This window comes from Oncorhynchus tshawytscha, linkage group LG28, assembly GCF_018296145.1.
Source record: "Oncorhynchus tshawytscha isolate Ot180627B linkage group LG28, Otsh_v2.0, whole genome shotgun sequence".
Lineage (NCBI taxonomy): Eukaryota > Metazoa > Chordata > Actinopteri > Salmoniformes > Salmonidae > Oncorhynchus > Oncorhynchus tshawytscha.
Genome location: NC_056456.1, coordinates 12,527,934 through 12,550,265, shown reverse-complemented (window position 1 = coordinate 12,550,265; position 22,332 = coordinate 12,527,934). Strand labels below are relative to the sequence as shown.

Sequence of the window (22,332 nt, the reverse complement as noted above, 5' to 3'; positions counted from 1 at the left end):
CAACTCTACCATAAGGCCTGATTGGTGGAGTGCTGCAGAGATTATTGTCCTTCTGGAAGGTTCTCCCATCCCCACAGAGGAACTATGGAACTCTGTCAGAGTGACCATTGGGCTCTTGGTTAGCTCCCTGACCAAGGCCATTCTCCCCCTGATTGCGCAGCCAGCTCTCAAGTCTTGGTGGTTCCAAACTTCATTTAAGAATGATGGAGGCCACTGTGTTTTTGGGGACCTTCAATGCGGCAGACAGTTTTTGGTACCCTTCCCCAGATCTGTGCCTCGACACAATCCTGTCTCGGGGCTCTACGGACAACTCCATCGACCTCATGGCTTGGTTTTTGCTCTGACATGCACAGTCAACTGTGGGACCTTATATAAACAGGTGTGTGCCTTTTCAAACAATTGAATATACCACAAGTGGACTCCAATCAAGTTGTTGAAACATCTCAAGGATGATCAATGGAAACAGGATGCAGCTGAGCTCAATTTCAAGTCTCATAGCAAAGGGGTTGAACACTTAGGTAAATTAGGTATTTCTATTTTCTGAAAACCTGTTTTCGCTTTGTCATTATGGGGTATTGTGCGTAGATTGATGAGGAACTAATGAATTGAATCCATTTTTAGAATAAGGCTGTAACTAAACAAATGTTGAAAAAGTCAAGGGGTCTGAATACTTTCAGAATGCACTGTATATACAGTACCAGTGAAAAGTTTGGACACACCTACTCATTCATGGGTTTTTCATAATTTGACTGTTTTCTACGTTGTAGAATAATAGTGAAGACATCAAAACTATGAAATAACACATATGGAATTGTGTAGTAACAAAAAAGTGTTAAACAAATCAAAGTATCTAACATTTCAGATTCTTCAAAGTAGCCACCCTTTGCCTTGATGACAGCGTTGCAGTCTTGGCATTCTCTCAGCCAGATTCATGAGGTAGTCACCTGGAATGCTTTTCCAACAGTCTTGAAGAAGTTCCCACATATGTTGAGCACTCATTGGCTGCTTTTCCTTCATTCTGCAGTTCAACTCATCCCAAACCATCTCAACTGGGTGATTGTGGAGACCAGGTCATCTGATGCAGCGCTCCATCACTCTTCTTCTTGATCAAATAGCCCTTCACAGCCTGGAGGTATGTTTTGGGTCATTGTCCTGTTGAAAAACATATGATAGTCCCACTAAGCGCAAACCAGATAGGATGGCGTATTAATGCAGAATGCTGTGGTAGCCATGCTGGTTAAGTGTGCCTTGAATTCTAAATAAATCACATTTCTTGACATTTTCCGTATTGACTGACCTTCATGTCTTAAAGTAATGGACTGTTGTGTCTCTCTGCTTATTTGAGCGGTTCCTGCTGTAATATGGACTTGGTCTTTTACCAAATAGGGCTATCTTCTATATACCACCCCTACCATGTCACAACACAACTGATTGGCTCAAACGTATTAAGGAAAGAAATTACACAAATTAACAGCACACCTGTTAATTGAAATGCATTCCAGGTGACTACGTCATGAAGCTGGTTGAGAAAATGCCAAGAGTGTGCAAAGCTGTCATCAAGGCAAAGGGTGACCATTTTGAAGAATCTCCAATATAAAATATATTTTGATTACTACATGCTTCCATATGTGTTATTTCATAGTTTTGATGTCTTCACTATTCTACAATATAGAAAACAGTAGAAATATTTAAAAAAACTTGAAAAGGTAGGTGTCCAAACTTTTGACTGGTACTGCATCTGTGACCAATAGATGCATATCTGTATATCCAGTCATGTGAAATCCATTAGAGCCTAATGAATTGATTTAAATTGATTGATTTACTCACATGAATTGTAACTCAGAAATCTTTGTGGCATGCTGCGTTGACATTTTTGTTCAGTGTAGGCGGTCTTGCATCCCTGTGTACTGTAAAAGCAGCAGCTGGGCTGGTAAAAGCATAACAGTTGTAAAAAGGTTTCAACTTCAGAGAATGAGAATCGATCTGGATACAGTACAGGAAGACACTACTGTTTCTATGAACGATGTGTCTAGCCCGGCCACTCCTCAGTAAAAGCATCTTCAAAACTATATATTTTTTTTTTAAATATTCCTTTAGCCCATCATTGACATTGGCTATTATTTGCAGGTTTGATTGTTACATAGCACAGCTGTAGGGTTGACAGTATTTACAACAACGAAAAACAACATTTTGAAGGACAGATGGAAAATATATATTTTTTTCCATTGGTCAAAGCAAGAAAGAAACATCAGAGCCTGACAAAGGTTCAACAGAGAACATGGACAGAACATAACATACTGGTTGGGAGGTGGACGAATAGGGATCGTCTTATTCCTGACCTAAAGCTTCCTGTGTATAAAAGGATGACAACTTCCCTCCTTTCAGGGGGTGACAGTTCCAGAGTCTGTTTTCAGGAGGAGCAGACAAGAGGAGAGTTTAGTCTAGGTCCGACAGGACCTCAGAGCGCCGTCACTCCCAACATCCCTGCAGACAGCTCCTTCCCTCCCCCCATGAGGTCCTGCAGGGTGGGGGTTATGGGTGTTGCATCTCTCTGCGGGGCCTGCAGGAGATCCTCCACCACCACGCACCCAGTCTTGGAGCGATGCCGCTTGAACGCCCGCTTCTCTGCCCTGCTCCTGGGCGGGGGCAGGCCGTCACAGAGGCGAGTGCAGGAGGTGGCGGCAAGGCCGCATAAGGAGGGCTCGTCCGACTGGGAGGAGCTCTCTGAACTGCCCCCGGAAGGGGGGTCCATGAAGGCGTGGTGGCTGAGACGCCCCATGCGGGGTGTAGGGTCTGTGGTGCCACCGTTACATACGGGTGCTCCGTGAGCAAGCAGAGGAGCGCAGAGTGCAGTGCATTTCAAGGTTTCCACGGTCTTCATCTTACTCTGTTTCTTCTGCAGAGGGAGAAGGGTTGGGGACAGAGGGTGGAAAAGTTGAGGAGCGGGAGATTTGACTTGTCGAGGTTGGCGATGAGACATCATGTTCGTAAGACAGTTATACTCTGAGAGTATGAGAGAGAGACGTTCCTTGAGATAGGGACACTATTCCATCCATACCTTTTTATTAGCTGGTAGAAAACTCAATGGTTCAACAGTGTGCGGTGACTCTGGACCTGCGAGCACAAGGAGGAAACCAAGTAAATAACCTTTTTTTTTTTTTTTTACTATTGAAACAATATTAATCAATCAGCAAAACAAAAACTATCATAAATATAAAATGACAAAGTCAAGCTATATTTATATTCACCAGCAACAAAGAAATCACAAGGGAGAACACTACACACAACATAGTCATAGGTAAACTTGCCTTCAGTGGTGGGTACCTGGAAGGAGCCCGAGTGCAGGAGAGGATATGACATTCCTCTCTTCAAGCTCATGTCTTCATATTCCCAGAAACGCCTGAGAGGAACAGATGTGTTAGTTCGATTAGGACAAGACTTAAACACAGTATCCTGATGACACAATGTGCGGGCGAATGTGTGGTGTCCCTTGGATGGGACAACTCCAGTTCAAGAGTACCTTTATTAGGACTTCATAACACATTCGTAAGCAGTACATAAGCACAAACAATGGTGTGTCTCCCCCCGTGTAGATACCTCTCTGGGCAGCAGTAGCTGTAGCTCTTGGGTATAGGAGGCCCTGGGTCTGTGGAGGGAGGATCAATGGCAGACATGCGACTGTGCTGGACACACAGCAGCAACCCCAGGAACAAACACAACACCAGACACAGCAGGAGGTAACTCTGCCTTTCAGACACCTACAACATAGGCAGAGCAAAACTAACACAGTGCAGCCATGTGGTGTGGGTTGGTAAAGACTTTAAAGAAATATAGAATTCATTTGAATACTGCTGCGTTCCAGGTTTGGGATCCATTCCATGTCAATTCAGGAGGCCAAACTTCCTTGTTCAAAACTAATGAAGAATAGGACTTGTTTACTTACCAAATTGACTGACTTGAAATGGACCCCAACCCTGCTGTATTCAATAGGCTAGGTTAGGTATACAGTATCTACCTGGCTCTGCAGCTGACTGACTCCGACAGACAGGTTGAGAACCAGCTGTGTGATGTCTTCCAGCTGGCCCTGCAACGACTGGATGGACTCCGTCTGTCTCTGGTCCTATAGGGATCCAGGAAACTAATGAGTTGGGCCAATCACAAACACTCTCACAAGCCACATTCCCATACATTGCCAATCACAGCTTGATTTTTGATTGATTAACATCCAACCAGAGCCTTTCACATGACATTCTCATTCTTCAAAAGGCCAAAACGGTGCAAGATTTCATCTTATGATGGGCTGCGTAGTATGTAACCCTCTATACAAACACATTGAAGGTGGCCCTCCACTACCCACCTGCTCCTCTGCGATCCTGGATGTGTTCTGCAGTTTGATGATGGTTTTGTTGAAAGCCCTCTGCATCTCTTCCATCTGCCTTCGGTACCTTCAATACAATGACAAAACATCACCATCTAAACCTTCAACGGACTGACTGTGTTCAAATGGAATTGAAAGCACTGGTCATTTCAACAGCAATTCACTGTTTGACATTGGACATTTTAACGAAGAGTGACTGGATGATGCACAATGCTTAGTACGAGCCATCAACCTAAGAGGGCCCATACCTCTGACTGAGCTGCTCCAGGTAGCGTCCGCTCAGCGACATGTTCATCTCCAGGGCCTTGATGCGGTTGTTGAGCCTCATGAACACAGATTCCTTCTGGCTGGTGGAACCGTGCATCGGGTTCCCGTTCGCCTGTTCCGTGGGTTTGTGGAGCTCTGCGTAGAAGTCTGAGGGGGAGGGTGGGGGAAGCAGCTGCTGCCCGTTGCCATTGGGCGACGAGGTGAAGAGGATGTCCTCCACAAGCTCTGCTTCCCCCTTGGTTTCCGTTGCGACAGCCTGGCCACGCAGGGGGGGTTCTGTCATAACCACGACGGGGACAGAGCGGGACTCCCCAGGAGTAGTGTTGCCACTGCCAGCAGCACTCTCTGGTTCAGCTGTGGGGGCGGGAGGCTGCTGCTGCTGCTCTGTGGGGGTGGAGATAGTGGGGAGGGGATCGGGCACATGTGGGGTGTGGATGACCGGGATATCTTGTTTGGCAGGCTGGACGTCCGGACAGGGCCTCTCTACAGTGGCTCTCCAACTCTGCTCTAGTGGGCCACTGGGGCTGGAGGAGGTGGGGGTGGTGACAGTGGGAAAAGGCCGTCTGTTCTCCTCCTGCTGCACCTCCCGGTTCTTCTCTGCCCCAGTGGCGGGCTGCTTCTGCCCGGGCAGGTCTTTCGAGGAGGCCTGGTGTGAAGGCTCCATGGTAGGGGTGGGCCTAGTGGCAGAGCTGGCGATGTCGGTGGAGCTGGGCCTAGGCAGGGTGGAGGTCTGGCTGGGCTCCAGGTGGGGCAGCTCAGTGCTGGGCTCTCTCTCTCCCACTGCCTCCGTCTCAACCCATGGAAGGTGTGGTGGGGCTTGAGTAGGACTTGCTGCCCTCTCCCCGAGGGCAGAGCTGGCTTCTCTCTCCTGAGGCTGTTCCCCCAGAGTGTGGGGCTGCTGTGGGGTCTGAGTGGCCGTGGGGGAGATGGTGAGATGCTGTGACGGGGTGATGCTGGTTCCTGAGACTGGGGGTGCCTCTGGCTCCCTCTCCTGGCTGGTGCAGGTCCTTTGAACGGAACACTGGTGGAGGAGGTACTCCTGGAAGGAGGCTGAGCAGGAGCAAGGATAGGAGGAAGACGGGCCACAGTAGTCAAGGCTTTCTTGCTGTCGGAGGCCAGGGCAATGGTGCACCTCTCTGTCCCTCCCTTCCTCTTCCTTCTCCTCCTCTTCCTCATTCAGCATGGTAACTATGGACTGGACCTCCCCCTCCTCTATAGGAGTCACAACCGGCTCCTCCACAGTTAGATTCTTTAGTTTGGGTTCCTCTGTGATAGGGGGTTCTGGAGTAGGGGGCTCTGGTGTGTGATCCTCTGTGGTAGTGGCAGGGTGTTCTGGTACCTCAGACTGTTCCATGCCTACAGTGTCAGGCCTGGGACAGAGAGACGGGGACATAAGCTACTACAGCGGCAAAACAACATTATCATGCACATCCAAGCACAGTACATGCTAGGCAGAAAGATGCAAGACTCGAAGGAGTCTTACTAATGACAGAGTTGCCTCTAATTTATCCTGGTAAATGTCATTGCTTAAAAAATAAAATAAAAGTTTTAAAATTACAAGATGTGTGAGATAATTGTACATGTAGATACAGTAAAAGACTATGTGAAGAAGTGACTGGTTGGCTGGTACTTACACAGGGCTGACGGAGGAGGTGGTGTCGGGGTCAGATGAAGATTCACTGGCAGTCATGTTCACTGCCTGGCCTGAGAAGTTCCCTTCCCCTGGTCCTCCTCCCAGCACGTTGACTTTAATGTTGTTCACCATGTTCAGAATGACATCTGGAACAACAGGACAGCCCATTAGTGAATACTTATCCCAGTCACTGAATCCATCTCCACATTGGCTTCGCCAAAGGAGAGCGGCTCAAGTATGACACATCACATTCTTTCAATATTGATGTGCAGTTTGATACCACATTTGTGCGACTGGTGTAACAGGATATTTAGCTGGCTGTACGGTGTCGGTAAACTCACCCTTGGCTGATCCTATGAGGTCATTAGACGCCTCGTCCTCTACAGGGACATATCCAGGAGGATAATCTGAGGGTCACACAGCAGAGCGATAACACTACACTTACCAACATCAGTCATCCAAACAGTTCAAAAGGTGAGCGGTAACATGTACGAATAAACCCTGCAGTAGAGTCGCTTCAGGACTTCAGACGTTCACATTATATTACACCAGGTTCTCCTCATGAAAGTGAAACTGTTATTGTGTACATGTAACATATAAATGACCATTGGTCAATGTGTCATATCTTATCTAGCATTCACTGTTACAGTGATTGTGATTGACAGGTATGCAAGCTACTGTAGAAGAGGAGGCTCTCCTCTCACCGAGGTGGTCATCCTGGTCGCCATCCTGGTCTTCCGGTCTGTCCAGGGGGTCAGCGATCTCCTCGTACTCCTCCACCATACTCGTTCCAAACACCCTTCAACAGAGCAGAGAGAAACCGCTCTAAGCCATCTCACATAGTTGTGTTTTTGAATGAGATTGAGGATTGCCAAAGAATGGCCTACATTGACTGGTGGCCATATTGGTGAAGAGCTGTTACACTCACGAGGAGCCACTAGAGGGAAGACAGAGAGACGCCAGTAGCCCAGTAATAACACACCAAGTAGGTTGAATAATAGTGAAGGTTATTATAAGAATCCTAAAGGAAAAGGTTTCAAACCAAAAAGATTTTCCAGTCTTGCAGGGTAGCTACCATCCAACTGGGACTTGGAAATACTACAAATCCCACAGTACTTACCATGACTGTGATATGTGCTTGTCTCACCTAGCTACTTTAAGATGAATGCACTAAGTCATTCTGAATAAAATGTCAATGTAGTCATTATCAAGGGTGTATGCGTGGTTGAGTCTTTGGTCCCTTACAATAATGACCCCCTATGCTCCCTAGTGATTGGATTTGGTACATTATTTTCCAGTTTCCTTTTAAAAAATGTTTTATTTAAACTCAGCAAAAAAAGAAATGTCCTCTCACTGCCAACTGTGTTAATTTTCAGCAAACTTAACGTGTGTAAATGTTTGTATGACCAGAAGATTCAACAACTGAGACATGAACTAAACAAGTTCCACATGTGACTAACAGAAATGGAATAATGTGTCCCTGAACAAAGGGGGAGGGGTGTCAAAATCAAAAGTAACAGTCAGTATCTGGTGTGGCCACCAGCTGCATTAAGTACTGCAGTGCATCTCCTCCTCATGGACTGCATCAGATTTGCCAGTTCTTGCTGTGAGATGTTACCCTACTCTTCCACACCAAGGCACCTACAAGTTCCCAGTCATTTCTGGGGGGAATGGCCCTAGCCCTCACCCTCCGATCCAACAGGTCCCAGATGTGCTCAATGGGATTGAGATCTGGGCTCTTCGCTGGCCATGGCAGAACACTGACATTTGTTTTCTAGTCTTGCAGGAAATCACACACAGAACGAGCAGTATGGCTGGTGGCATTGTCATGCTGGAGGGTCATGTCCACCTCCAAATCGATCCCGCTCCAGAGTACAGGCCTCAGTGTAACGCTCATTCCTTTGACGATAAACGCGAATCCGGCCATCACCCCTGGTGAGACAAAACCGCGACTTGTCAGTGAAGAGCACTTTTTGCCAGACCTGTCCGGTCCAGCAATGGTGGGTTTGTGCCAATAGGCAACGTTGTTGTCAGTGATGTCTGGTGAGGACCTGCCTTACAACAGGCCTACAAGCCCTCACTCCAGCCTCTGTCAGCCTATTGCGGACAGTCTGAGCACTGATGGAGGGATTGTGCGTTCCTGGTGTAACTCGGGCAGTTGTTGCCATCCTGTACCTGTCCCGCAGGTGTGATGTTCGGATGTACCGATCCTGTGCAGGTGTTGTTACACATGGTCTGCCACTGCAAGGACAATCAGCTGTCCGTCCTGTCTCCCTGTAGCGCTGTCTTAGGCGTCTCACAGTACGGACATTGCAATTTATTGCACTGGCAACATCTGCAGTCCTCATGCCTCTTTGCAGCATGCCTAAGGCACGTTCACGCAGATGAGCAGGGACCCTGGGCATCTTTCTTTTGGTGTTTTTCAGAGTCAGTAGAAAGGCCTCTTTAGTGTCCTAGGTTTTCATAAGTGTGACCTTAATTGCCTACCGTCTGTAAGCAGGTGCATGTTCATTAATTGTTTATGGTTCATTGAACAAGCATGGGAAACAGTGTTTAAAATCCTTTACAATGAAGATCTGTGAAGTTATTTGGATTTTTACTAATTATCTTTGAAAGACAGGGTCCTGAAAAAGGGACGTTTCTTTTTTTTCTGAGTTTATATATTTTTTACAACCATTCATGACTCTATAGGAGAAAAACTATGTCAGTGATTGGTTGGCTGTACTTTTTTGAAGAGATAATGTTCTGCAATCTCTGACGGCCAGAGCTGCCCCCCAGTGCCCCTGACAAAAGGCAGCTTATTTCTATGGTGTTGGAGAGAGCTAAGTTCAACAGCACTAGACGAGCAGTCCCAGATGCAAAAGTCCCCTCGGCTCAGCCTTACCAACTGGTTTAGGAGGGGCGACTAGGGGCACATTTTTACCACTCCTACTCTATTACTTAACCCCCCCCCACACACACACACTATCTTCAGCTTGATGGTATCCATTGGCAAACATTACTGTACAATACCTGTGGATTCAGTAAATCTATGCTTTTTACAGCTAGCTATATGTTATTTTTATATTATCTGAGATTTTCCCAATTACCTTTTAAAATGTTCCATTAATTCAGTGTTTTCTATTCATTGCCTACCTTACGAGACTGAGAGGGCAGAAGTGTTCAGATCCATGGTGAGAGACCAGCTCCACCTGCGATGAAACAAAGGCATCATTTATATCCAGGAAACAGGCATCGACGCATGGTGGGATTTGGCCGGTGGTCAAATTCTCATTGAAATCGTGGGACAAATAGTCAAATTCCAGAGGTAAGTTGTTAACGTTGATGCTTTTCTGGGTGACAGACGACAAGCTTTCGCACTTTGAAGCTGTGATCAAACATCCTTGCCCTAAAGGATGCGCTTCTCTACAGTAAAAATGATATGGAATTCTCATGAGTGACATGACTAGATGAATGATAATAATTACAAATATATTTTGATTGGCTTGGTCCAGATTGTATAGATTCTGTGCTACCTGGCCTGCAGTAAGCTAGGGCTGATCAGTTAGGAAGCTTCTTCTATTGTTAGCATTGTGACTAACACCAAAGCCCTTCCATTCCCTCCACTATCTACATGCTCCTCCACAGACCGATCACCTCTAAGTGAGAAATGGGCTAACCTTTATGTACTTGGTGAACATCTGAAGCAGGAGAAACAAGAGAAGAGAAACAAATAATTACAAGAAGAAACATGCACACATGCATTTAAAACAGGACCGAGTGTATGAATGCTGGTTCCTGCTCCAGTCCTCGGAGAAGAGGTACAGAAGCATCAGATTAAATACGAGAAAAACAGCGAGGTTTATACAAATCTCTGCTGTTGAAAATGAACTGTTAGTCTAAAAGAAATGTGAGATCATTTCTAGATGCTTTTTATAGTGGAGATCAAGTTTATAAATTGCCTGGCTGGGCTGATGACAGTGGATTGCGCAGTCAGATGGGACAGATTAAAAATGCAGCGTCATAGATTTGGCCGGTGGGAACTTGTGGAATAGACACCGGGCTGGAATGCGGTTTTAACCAATCAGCATTCAGGATTAGACCCACCCGTTGTATAATTGTAAACTATTACTCTAGAATGAGAGGACCGGCATACATACACAGGCCTGCAGGATTTGAGTAAAGTGGGGGATACTCTAGTATTGATGATCTTTTCTTTCAATTTAAACAAGAAGTCCCATTCAGAGTACCTCTTTCCCACCAAAAAACTGAAAGAGTAGAGTGGGAGTAGAGAAGGAGCACGAGGACGCCATACACACCTTGACATATTTGGTATACAGATGCTCATCCAGAGGGAAACTCTGAACAGTGCGCTCGTCCCGAGCATGAAAAGTTCCCCGCTTCACCCACTTGTTGGTTGGGTACCTGACGGAGCATCATCCAACATAATTCAACCTACTGATCTATCTTTAGTGCAGTAGTAGTGACTGTTTCTGTTTGTAGCATTTATGATGTTCAGTATCAAATGACAGATTAAAAGATATCAGAACGAGACATTCCCATTGAGGTTGTGTTCATTAGGCACCAAAAAGAAGAAAACTGACTAATACAGGGAGAGAATATCTGGAGAGAAAAAAAAAACAGCATTTATTTTTGTTTCAGTTTCTAAACGGTATAAAAATGTAATTGTTTTGTTGTTGAAACTGAGAAACGGAGGCGAGGAGCCTCCAGTAGCGTGGTAAAAATAATAATGGCAGAACATATTCTGCTGTTCTATCGCGCGTGCAATGATGTCCAAGGGGGAGGGGGGTAAAAAAACAGTTCGTTATTTGCAGTAACTTCTTTGTTGTTGTAATATCCCAAAACGGACGTGGCAGTTTCACCAATTTAAGGACACCAGCTTTAATGAACATGACCCAGGTCAAACCTGTCACTGATGGAGACCAGGAAGTCTTTGGGTGTGGAAGAGAAGAGCTCAAAGTTAGCGATGTCCAACTGCTTCACCTGGATGGGATCACACAGCTCGATGATGAACCTGAAGAAGAAAGAAAAAGAAAAAAAGAAAGAAAGAAAAAAAGAAAGAAAGATAAAAAGAAAGGGGAAAAAAGAAAAAGAAAGAAAAAGAAAGAAAAAGAAAGAGAAAAGAGAAAGAATGAGAGAAAGAAAGAGGATGTTGAGGGATGAGGATACAGTAGGTGGTGAGTGGAGTAGTGGATGTTGTTCTACCTGTGGTTATAAAGGGGAAAAGCAATAGGGAGGTTTTACAGGAAGTATAAGGATAAGGACAGAAGACATTTTTGAGCGACAGAAACACATGAACTCTTACAGGGATCTAGAAACACACACACACACACACACACACTCACCAGATCTTGTTGCTGCAGGGATTTAACATGTAATGATCCATGCTCTCCATTAATATGGCCGAAGTGCTCTGAGAAACAAAGATCCTTCCATCAAAATCGGCAAAGCTAAACATCTCTATTTTAGATAGGTTTGGAGGGTGACAGTTTGAAATAGATACCTTAGCCTCTGGGTTAGAACCCAGGATCTTTGCCCCACACTCCACCGATGCATAGTTGTTGAAGTTCTTTTGCACCTTCTTTACAGCGTGGGAGCCGCCGTTGGTGGAGGTATGAGTGGCCTGAGCTATGAAGAGAGATAAGACTTTTTAATCAAAACCAGTAATTGATTGAGTGACTGAGAAGGGCCAGGAACACCATCTATCTTACTCTTCTCTGTCTCCACCTCCATCATTTTCTTCTTCCACTCGTCAAAGGTGGGGTTGTCCTCCGGGTCCTTGGTTGCCACGCTGGGAACTGTCTCTGTGGCGATGTGTGAGATCAAGCCCTAAGAGGAGCAGTCAACAGACAAGCATTAGAGCTGGGTCAAATACATACTGTCTGTGTGTCACAAATACTTTCCTTTGAGGTCGGGATTATTAAGCTTGGAGGTTGTTACTTTTGGGACTATCAGCATCAGAAAACGTTATTGCCGTGCAACAAATGTTGGTGTTTCTCTACCTGTTCTTTGAGCATGTGGGAGGCGTTGGCCCCCTGAGCCAGCCCCACTAAGGCCTGACCTGCCTGGGCCGGAGGGGGGTCTATGTCAGTCTTGGTGCCCTTTCCCAGGGCATTGGATGTGTTCTCCAGGACAACGGGAAGACTACATAGGGGGACAATAGAAAGAGAGCCTACATTCAAAAAATGGGTACGAACCTGAGCACCACTTGACTGTCTTAACCTGCTGATTTAAGCCTAGCCATTAGCTCTCTGGGTTCAGTCCTGAGGTAAGGCTACTCACCCCGGGAGCACCTCCGTTACACTGACCTGGTGAGGATGCTGTCAAAGGGGTTAGTTTCTCCAGCTTCACAGTCGGCTATGGCCAGATCAGCGTCGCTGGATTCTGACAAAGGGACATCAGACACAATTTCCTCTGGTACACTAGAGGATGAGCTAGGGGTGCTGGAGGGGTCTTCTGGGATGGGGTTGAGGGCAGGGGCAGATGGTGGAGGGGAGAGGTCAGAGGCGGGGGTTGGCTTCTGCTCTTGGGTGACAACAGCCTCTGGAGGTGGCTGCTCAGCCTCTGGCCGTGCCTCTGGCCGTGCCTCTGGCCGTGCCTCTGGCCGTGCCGTCTCTTGCTCCTTCTCTGCTACAGAATCCTCCAGGTCCAACGTCTGGGAAACATCATCACCGCACTAAAACACCAAACTTAGTATTGATGGCCCACGACAACCACCCACCTGCCTGAGCCGTACGTGATGTATAACCTTTTACGCTAAAAAGATTTCAGGAACAATCAAAATGTCTGATCAATAGGTCTGACGGACAGCATCCAAGTCTCAATCTGCACTTACACTAAAGAGAGAGAGAGAGACGTCTGCTTTCACATCTAGTAAGCAAGCCAGGGTGGAGTAGTTTTTCAGGCCTAGTCGTTAGGATTCATCATTGCAGTACCTTGTGGACCCCAGGAGCAGTAGGTTGTAACAGCTAAGTGGGGGATCTAAATAAACCAAACAAATACCTTGACATGCTCCTTGTCGTCCACCTCTGTGCCTGGAGTCTCCGCTGCCGCCTCCTCCTCCTCCTCTAGGCCCTGCTGCTGTGTATCCACCTCTTCTCCCTCTGGCAGCGCCTCCTCTTCAGATAGGTACTGGACATACTGGGACCCCCAGCCCTCCTCTACCTGAACAACACCCTGACAGATGGGACAGGAAGGAAACATTAGTTGCTGTTTTATCCAACATTAAAAGAAACCTGTGTCAACAGGAAAGTTGGTTATATTAGGTATGTCAAAAGAGAATGAAAACATCATGGTCCAACAGGTGGGGCAGGTTATGTACCCTGTGATGGGACTTGTCGCCTGGGTCTTCCTCTCCACTGCTGTCCTGAGCAGGTGCAGGCATGCTCCGAGCCTCTGGGGGCTGCTCTGTGCAGCCAACATACTGAGTGGGGTGCCTGGAGAAACACAGGAGAAGACATCAGTGTTATTGTTATGGGCAAGGGGAGTTGAGTTCGAGTTAGGAGAGACGAGAGTAATGGGAAAAGTGGAATTGGAATTTCAGTTTACTCCCTGAAACGGCTTCATTTAGATTAAATTGACGCCGAATCCTGTTAAGATGTCGCAATATCCTGTAACCTAGAGTCACTATGTTTACTATACCAACAAGGACAAGCCTTAATCAGAAGGAAAACAACTTGATTTCAAAAGAATCAATCAGAGGGGGCTGCTGCCCAGCAGTCAGAGCTGAGAGAGGTGATATTGGGAGCGACCAGGTGGCTGACACTGCGAGAGAGACACATTTTATCTTATCACTGTGGGGGGCTGGCCAGGCTGGAGGTCAAAGTCAAAACCTAAAACCATGTGGCTGCACAGAGAAAATGACAACTGCATGCTGTCTTGTTGACAGTCTGACGGTGTGACAGGGAAACGGACAAGTCAATGTCACAGCTGTCCTGTTCATCCTGGCATGGGACAACAGAGATCACCGGTCAGTCATAACAAGGCTTTAAATAGTTCCACTAACAACAATGTCACATTTCTACTGGGGACACAAGTCATTGTCTTAAGCTCCAGTGTCAAAATACTTCAACACAAACTTGGCCTTGTCAACAGCAAGTCTATTGTCTAGTAGTGAGGTGAATAGGGTAAGTTACCTACCTCTGCTTGGCCACTGGAGTCTGGTAAGACACAAATACTGTAAGCTGTACAGTGTTTGTTTACCTTTTAATTCATAGCCAACAGTCTTAATATAACCCCTGAGAAGCCATGCTGATTTTAAGGCACTAGACAATGAATAATGTATCAGAGTGCGTGACCATTTTAACAACAGAATGGATCGTGGAAGGACATGTAAATCCGAGCATCCGCTGACCAACTGGCAAGTGTCTTAACTGACATTTTTCAACCTCTCCCTGGCCGAGTCTGTAATACCTACGTGTTTCAAGCAGACCACCATAGTCCCTGTGCCCAAGAACACCAAGGTAACCTGCCTAAATAACTACCGACCCGTAGCACTCATGTCTGTAATCATTAACTGCTTTGAAAGGCTGGTCATGGCGCACATCAACACCATCATCCCAGAAACCCTAGACCCACTCCAATTTGCATACCACCCAAACAGATCCACAGATGACGCAATCTCTATTGCACGCCACACTGCCATTTCCCACCTGGACAAAAGGAATGCCTACGTGAGAATGCTGTTCCTTGACTACAGCTCAGCGTTCAACACCATAATGCCCTCAAAGCTCATCACTAAACTAAGCTGGGAATGTGGCCAAGCACGACTCCAACACCAACATTAAGTTTGCCGACCACACAACGGTGGTAGGCCTGATCACCGACAAAGATGAGACAGCCTATAAGGAGGTCAGAGACCTGGCAGTGTGGTGCCATGACAATAACCTCTCCCTCGACGTGATCAAGACAAAACGAGATGATTGTGGACTACAGGAAAAAGGAGGGCCGAGCACGCTCCCATTCTCGTCGAAGGGGCTGTAGTGGAGTAGGTTGAGAGCTTCAAGTTCGTTGGTGTCCACATCACCAACAAACTATCATGGTCCAAACACACCAAAACAGTCGTGAAGAGGGCATGACAATGCCTATTCCCCCTCAGGAGAATGAAAAGATTTGGCATGGGTCCTCAGATCCTCAAAATCCTGCACCATCGAGAGCATCCTGACTGGTTGAGTCACCGCCTGGTATGGCAACTGCTCGGACTGCGACCGCAAGGCGCTACAGAGGGTAGTGCGTACAGCCCAGTACATCGCTGGGGCCAAGATTCCTGCCAAGTAAACAGTAGAAATATGATAAAAATATGAAATATTTTAGATGTTGTATTTCTTATTCAACAAAACTGTATGAATGAGGCTTGAAGTGACTTATGCTTTCTAAATATAGTATAAATCAAATTATAAAATGACTATAACTATAATATTGACATATTTGTATGTTCAGTGTTACAGAAAATGTGCACACTTTCTACAGGTCTCTTGATCAAAACGTCCGCGCCCATCACTGTGAACATCTCACACAGCTCTAGCTTGGCTCTCGGAACTCGTTCGGAACTTGCCTTTCATGTCTATGACAAACAGAAAGTGCTTTTTGTTGTTGTTGTTTAAAATCAATTAATTCATTATTTTTAGATCATTGGCTATAAATTGATCTCTGAACAGGGCTTGAAATGATATGTTGTGGCCACATCCTTTAGACAAGTAGGACTGAGCTCAAGTCACTTATCCCAAAACTAGAAAAAGGTCTACCACCACGAGCCAAAAAGGTGACTGAAAATTGTGTTTCATGATGCACGGAACCCCCTTCACAAAACAACACTCATTATCGTCACTGGTATTGACAACGGAAGACTGCTGGTCTCTGATCCCATGTATCACACAGTATATCCTGCCGTTGAGGCCTCGAGAAAGGCACTTAACCCTCCATAACGTAAAATACCGCACTGACAGGCCACTGTATAAAACACGTGGTCCGTCAACCCTCCAGCTGGAGAGCGACTGGGTGTGGCAGGCTTTTGATCCAACCCGGATCTAACCTTGCTCAAAACGCACCAGAGTCAGCGTATCAAGGTCCTGTTGAGCCGCTGATATTTTACAATGTGATGTGTTCGAACATGAATGGTAGCAAAAGCCTGCACACCCAGTAGCTCTCCTGGAGGACAGTTGGTCACCCTGCAACATTACAATCAAATATGTTTTATGTCTTTATAAAATAATTCCCTCATTCAGTGAACCAGGGATCAAATGGCTACGGTGGGAGAGGTAGCTAACTATGATGTTTATCTATTTGTAAGGTTAAAATATGCAGTGTTCCGGGGAGATCTTGACAGCATAGGAGTTACTTGTCAATTAGGCTATTCAAAGATTTTTTTTATTTTTTACTTTGTCAGAATTACATGGCCAGTATTGAATAGCGGAGAATCCTAGCCAATTTTGAGTGCTTGAGAGACGGTTTTATAACCAGAGTATGCAGCACCCGTATCAACTGTGCACCCGTATCAACTGTGCACCCGTATCAACTGTGCACCCGTATCAACTGTGCACCCGTATCAACTGTGGTTATACACAAGTGCCGGTGGAAGGTTTTTAGGACATTGGACACAATAATGACATTAATACAAGCTAAAAGCTAAATAGTTAACTAGCAAGATAGTGTAGTTTGGCAGGCTATCATTATTTTACTTACCTCTCTTCCCTCTGGCAAGGCCCACAGGCACACACAGGCGATGCGTAACCCATGACTTTTCCAGGATTTTCCTTGCTGACCAAAAATGATGCATTGATCTCAAAAACGCATTTCGCAACTGCATGATTGAAAGACCGCTTGTGCCCGTCAATGCAGGCCTCCAATAATTATACCCTGACGCTCTCTGCAGAGATTGGGAGGACACTGATCCAATTCTGATCGGAGTAGCCTAACTGGTTTCATATTGTGATTTTTTACTTGCCCCAGGCAAGCGTTAATGTCAAGCCCTGTCTAAATGTACTACAGAGGCGAAACCACTCTCCCCTGCTGAGCTACAATGTAAGAATTCCAGGCATATGTGTTGTTAGTGGCTGTGAGGTAAGGTTAAGCCAGGAGTTGGACAGTCAGAAGACCGAATGAAATGGCAGGAGGGACATATCAGCTTCAAGTGGTGTCACATTTCACATCCTGCTTCACACAGGCAAAAGAGACAGCCCTGATTCTCACGGACACATGAGTATCTCACTCAATGCAAGCCATTTCAATCTATGTTCTCCACAAATCGATTTGTAAACTAAAATGTCTGTCGGAACCGGCTTGTTGACCATGTAACGTACGTAGTGAACGACAGAGCAGCATTTCGTGTGAGACACCAGGCTAGGTTCTTTGACCTTTCCTCGAAAGGTCTTCAGGCTATTTAAATATCCGACTGAGTATGAATGTAGCATTGATGTGTAGTTAAAGTAAACTTGGTGCGTTCTTCTCCATAAGCACCTCTGGATGGACCGTGTCAACGGATTCACAGCCAGGGGTCAAGACCTAATCGCAGCGAGCCTGCTAGCTGACTGACTAACGTTAAGTGGGCTGTAATCCCCTCAAGAGCTGAAGAGTCAAATCCTGTCTTTCACAGAACAGAACACATGCCCTCAGGCTCAATACTGGCCGTGCAACAACCCAGCTAAGCAATGGCATACAATGCAGTGCCAGTTTTTTGACTTGATCTATTTTTTTTTTTTTAAAGCTGTCCTATTCAGTATTATATAGGGGTGTTGTTGATTTAACTAAATGGTTCCATGTTTGTTGCAATGTTGATGGATGGTGAGGCAGGGTTGAGGGCGGCATTTGATGGATCGTTGACACCCTGAATTGGATAGCTAACTAGCTAATGACACTGAAAACAAAACAATAACACGGAAAAATGAACCGTTGAATTGAGCTAGTTAGGTATAGTAACTGGCAAACTGCATTTGACATCTCAGACGAGTCGACTAAACTAGCTACAGTAGCTAGCTACTGTATAGTATAGAGCTACGTTAACTTACCAGCGAGTGGCTAGCTACCACTAAAAAACTAGCTAGCAGCAAGCTAGTTAACGTTATGATTTTGTAGTTCATTATTTTAGCATCTCCTCGAACGACTTTTGAATAACGTTACTAAGTGATGCAAAATATCTTTCTTGGTGTGAAAGTACTGTAAGGCTTAACTTACCAACACGGTAAAAACACAAGTAGGCACACTGTCACAACTCGCCACAGTCTCTTTTTCATCATCATCCCGCAGGGACCAACATTCTCGCCGTTTACCTACAAACGTATCAATACTGTCGTTATTCAACAGTTGTATGTTTCAAGTCAACGTAGTAACGTTAGCTATCTAACTTCTGAATTGACCAGCTACTGATCCGACATCTAAAACTGCTAGCTAGCTAGTTTTCCAAAAGTGTACTATACTGTTGGCTGTCAAATCCAGTGGTGGTGTGTACCCGCACCCGCCAACCTGCCTCAGCTGTCATCCGGTCCCCGGCTCTGTCCAATGAAAACGCAGTCAGATCAAAGACAGTACAGTATGAAGATAAGCAGAAACTGCTTCTCCAATAGAAATGTCCGATATAGCTTTTAGTCGATGTCATGGCGACGTTGGCTAGCTAAACTCATGAGCAGACACACGTCCAACGGTCATCTCGCGCCGAACTGCGCATGTGCAAGCCTTCACCTCAAAAGCAGCTTTCAATATAAAGTTGTTTTTGACGAAAATGAAAAACGTGTCAGTTTGTCACTTTCACGAGGTTGTAATAATAACACGTTCCACTACTTAAGATATTGGCTCGAATCCAGGTCGTGCCTTTAGATTGAGAAAATTAACAACTAAGAAATTTTAGTAAGATGGCACAGACAGACATGGCATCTCTGCATCTAGCCCGCAACCGCAAGGCTCTCCAGAGGGTGGTGCAGTCTGCCCAATGCATCACCGGGGGCACGCTGCCTGCACTCCAGAACACCTACAGCACCCGATGACACAGGAAGGCCAAAAAGATAATCAAGGATATCCTTTAGAGGCTGCTGCCCTATATACATAGAATCACTGGCCACTTTAATAATGTTTACATACTGCTTTACTCATTTCATATGTATATACTGTATTCTATTCTACTGTATTTTAGTCAATGCCACTCCGACATTGCTTGTCCTAATATTTATATATTTCTTAAATTCCATTATTTAACTTTTAGATTGTGTGTATTGTTAGATATTACTGCACTGTTAGCGCTAGGAACACCAGCATTTCACTATAGCCGCAATAACATCTGCTACATATGTGTGTGACTAATACAATTTGATTTGATTTTAATGTTTCACTTCTCTCATTGACATCTCTAACCCCAAACCCCGGACTGGTCTGCTTCAAAAGCGTTCCCGGAAGTCTCGCGATGTTGCGCTTCTGGGTTTAGAAACTCTGTGCTAAAGTTTAAAAGTTTTCAAAAAGTGAGGTAGCTCTCAAATTCCCAACTATCACATAAATAAGTATAAAATATTAAATTCAATAAAAAAATATTTTGTTGTTGATTACTGGATATGTTAATGGACTTTTACAGTAAATTGGCAAATGACTCATTGATGAGTTGGAGCTTTCAACTGAACCCCCCAAAAATGTCTGAGTTGCTTTCTTTTCTCTTCTCATTGTCTGTTAGAAAATATCCCACTTAAGACAATAACCCAATTCTTGTGTGCATATTAATATAATAATGTAATTACAATGACGTAAGACCATAGTCTACTCTGTGTAGAACTGTACTTCATGATCAGTGGCGATTTTAGCATGTAAATCTTGGTGGGGATAACAAAAATAATATAATCTTAGATGAATGCCAGCAAAGCCACAATACTAAACAATACACTAATTGCACTATAACGGTGACAAACTGTGCCCACAACCTGTTAGGGCCTACAGAAAGCTGTCCCAACAGCAGACCTTTCTTTTCAGCACCATGGAGTGAATCCTTACCCCTGCTACACCTGGTTATCAGCAGAGCCTTCTGGCAACGAAACAGTTAATTCAGCCTAATTTACTGCCATAAAAAAACAGCTGATATGGCTGACTTGCTTTAACAAATGTGGTTTCCACTGACAATTGAGATGTACAAACTATGACATAAGGGGACGACGAGCGCATAAGAGGCCATCCATAATTTGGATTAAGACATTAATGAGCGAACTAGGACGGACGTAGTCAATATAACTATTTGTTCAGCACTTTTGAAATGTACAGCAACATAATTCAGAATATGGGCTGTTCTTACAGTATTCTCTCTGCACACCAAGTCAGACCCGTAGGATAAAGGGGATATAAGCAGACAATGAAAGCTCTTACAATATTCAATGATTACATTGCTCTAAAAAAGGCTATAGGATACATGTGCACCACCATGTCAGAACAGCAGGCTAAATTATGAAGGGGAAAGTGACCAAATTATTAGGGTGAGGCAGATGGGCTACTAAAAGATCACCACACAACATACACTTAGTATTACTTTCTTAGCTACAGTTTACATATCTCCCTGGCATTTTCCATCATTTATACAAGACATTTTTGGACTCACCTTGTTGAGCTGTGCTCACTTGAACAGGAAGGTGGCGACTTGGAATTCCGAGTTGGATGACCGTTCAAAATATTTCCCCAGTTGGAGCTAGTTTTATCTGAGTTCCCAGTTCTTTTGAACTCAATGAAGTCGGAGATTTCCCAGTTCCGAGTTTCCAGTTGTTTTGAACATGGCAGAAGTCATGCTGGATGACAGCATGGCCAATGTATTCAATAATTTCTGGCCCATGCCGTTAACCCCATTTTCGTGATATCCAATTGGTAGTTACGATCATGTCTCATCACTGCAACTCCCCTACGGACTCGGCGAAGGTCGAGAGCCAAACCACACTGCTTCTTGACACACTGCTCGCTTAACCCGGAAGCCAGCCGCACCAGTGTGTCGGAGGAAACATTGTCGAACTGACGGCCGCAAGGTCAGCTTGCAATTGCCCGGCCCGCCACAAGGATACATGCTAGAGTGCAATGAGACAAGGACATCCCGGCCGGCCAAACCCTCCCCTAACGTGGATGATCCTGGGCCAATTGTGCACCACCTCATGGGTCTCCCGGTCACAGCCAGCTGTGAGACAGCCTGTGATCGAACCCGGGGCTACAGTGGCGCCTTAGCACTCATTGCTGAATTTGAGATTTCCAACTTGTTGTGTAATGGTTTATGTCCAATGGCCGATGAGTACCGATAAGTTTGATCTATAATTTCTCTTCATATGACAAGGATTGCAAAGGATTTGCCAGTAGATTGCCGACTTGATGCATGATGAAGACTCCTTGTCTAGCTTGCTAGCTAATACTTTGAAAGTATGATGACGTTGACATGATCAGTCCAATCAAAGCTATGGTAGATATAACGTGATTTGACGAAATTATGCGGTGACAGTGTCCCCATGAGTGACAGAACACTGAGCTAATCAAGGCGCAACTAGAGAACATTACCAAACCCTACGTTTCGTATTTTCCGGTGGCTGCCCCACCACCACAGAAAGCACAGAGCTAGGCTGAAACACCTGCATTACTCAAGAAAGCAAACAAGCAAAAGTGATGCAATGCAACCACTGATGTATATAAACCCTGGATTGCTATTCACGCTATGTGTTGGCCTGTTTGAGGCTTTGAAGCCACCAGTCAGCCATATTGGCAATGCACGGAAGGAGCAGTCCTCCATAGGAATTAATGGAATTCCACAGCATTTCAATATTTTTGTTGTAGTGGGGACAGTAACAATATATATTTAGCTAACATACTGTATAGTTTAGAAGTATGCATTAATGTATCTGTAATAGAATAAAAAGCAAAAACAAAATGTTTACATTAAATGCATTTCTATAGCTTCCAAAATATATTTTTTTATAACGGTGAGGGAGTGCCAAGATGGAGGTGCAGAGGCTTGAAAACAGTGCCCCCTGTGAGTGTTCTAGTGTATATATAAATCTTTGAATGTAACTCAGTTGGTGAGGTGTTAATTGGCCCCATAATAAATTGAATAGTTTTGTTCCAAAAT

At 45.1% G+C, this 22,332-nt stretch overlaps 1 protein-coding gene across 6 annotated transcripts; it reads right to left on the bottom strand.

Annotated features, from left to right (window-relative positions):
* Positions 1 to 1,092: 1,092 nt before the first annotated feature.
* On the bottom strand, positions 1,093 to 18,913 carry LOC112226755 (SUN domain-containing ossification factor). 6 transcript variants are annotated; one of them, XR_006080180.1, is made up of 24 exons: positions 18,727 to 18,913; positions 18,447 to 18,541; positions 13,600 to 13,714; positions 13,281 to 13,454; positions 12,587 to 12,954; positions 12,281 to 12,422; positions 11,990 to 12,107; positions 11,782 to 11,906; positions 11,624 to 11,691; positions 11,185 to 11,292; positions 10,577 to 10,682; positions 9,938 to 9,958; positions 9,414 to 9,469; positions 6,983 to 7,077; positions 6,620 to 6,685; positions 6,280 to 6,424; positions 4,627 to 6,015; positions 4,358 to 4,445; positions 4,016 to 4,120; positions 3,598 to 3,758; positions 3,309 to 3,400; positions 3,059 to 3,114; positions 1,828 to 2,896; positions 1,093 to 1,152 (listed from the first exon to the last, which is right to left on the bottom strand). XR_006080180.1 is itself a non-coding variant. In XM_042307911.1 (23 exons), the coding sequence occupies exons 1-23, from the start codon at positions 18,865 to 18,867 to the stop codon at positions 2,459 to 2,461; spliced, it is 4,272 nt and encodes a 1,423-aa protein (XP_042163845.1). In that variant the 5' UTR covers positions 18,868 to 18,913; the 3' UTR covers positions 1,712 to 2,458. The 6 variants fall into 6 exon arrangements, 5 of the variants coding, with proteins under 5 accessions (XP_042163845.1, XP_042163847.1, XP_042163846.1 ...); XM_042307911.1 differs by lacking the exon at positions 1,093 to 1,152 and having other exon boundaries at positions 1,712 to 2,896; XM_042307913.1 differs by lacking the exon at positions 1,093 to 1,152 and having other exon boundaries at positions 1,712 to 2,896; positions 12,587 to 12,933; positions 18,727 to 18,912.
* Positions 18,914 to 22,332: the final 3,419 nt, after the last annotated feature.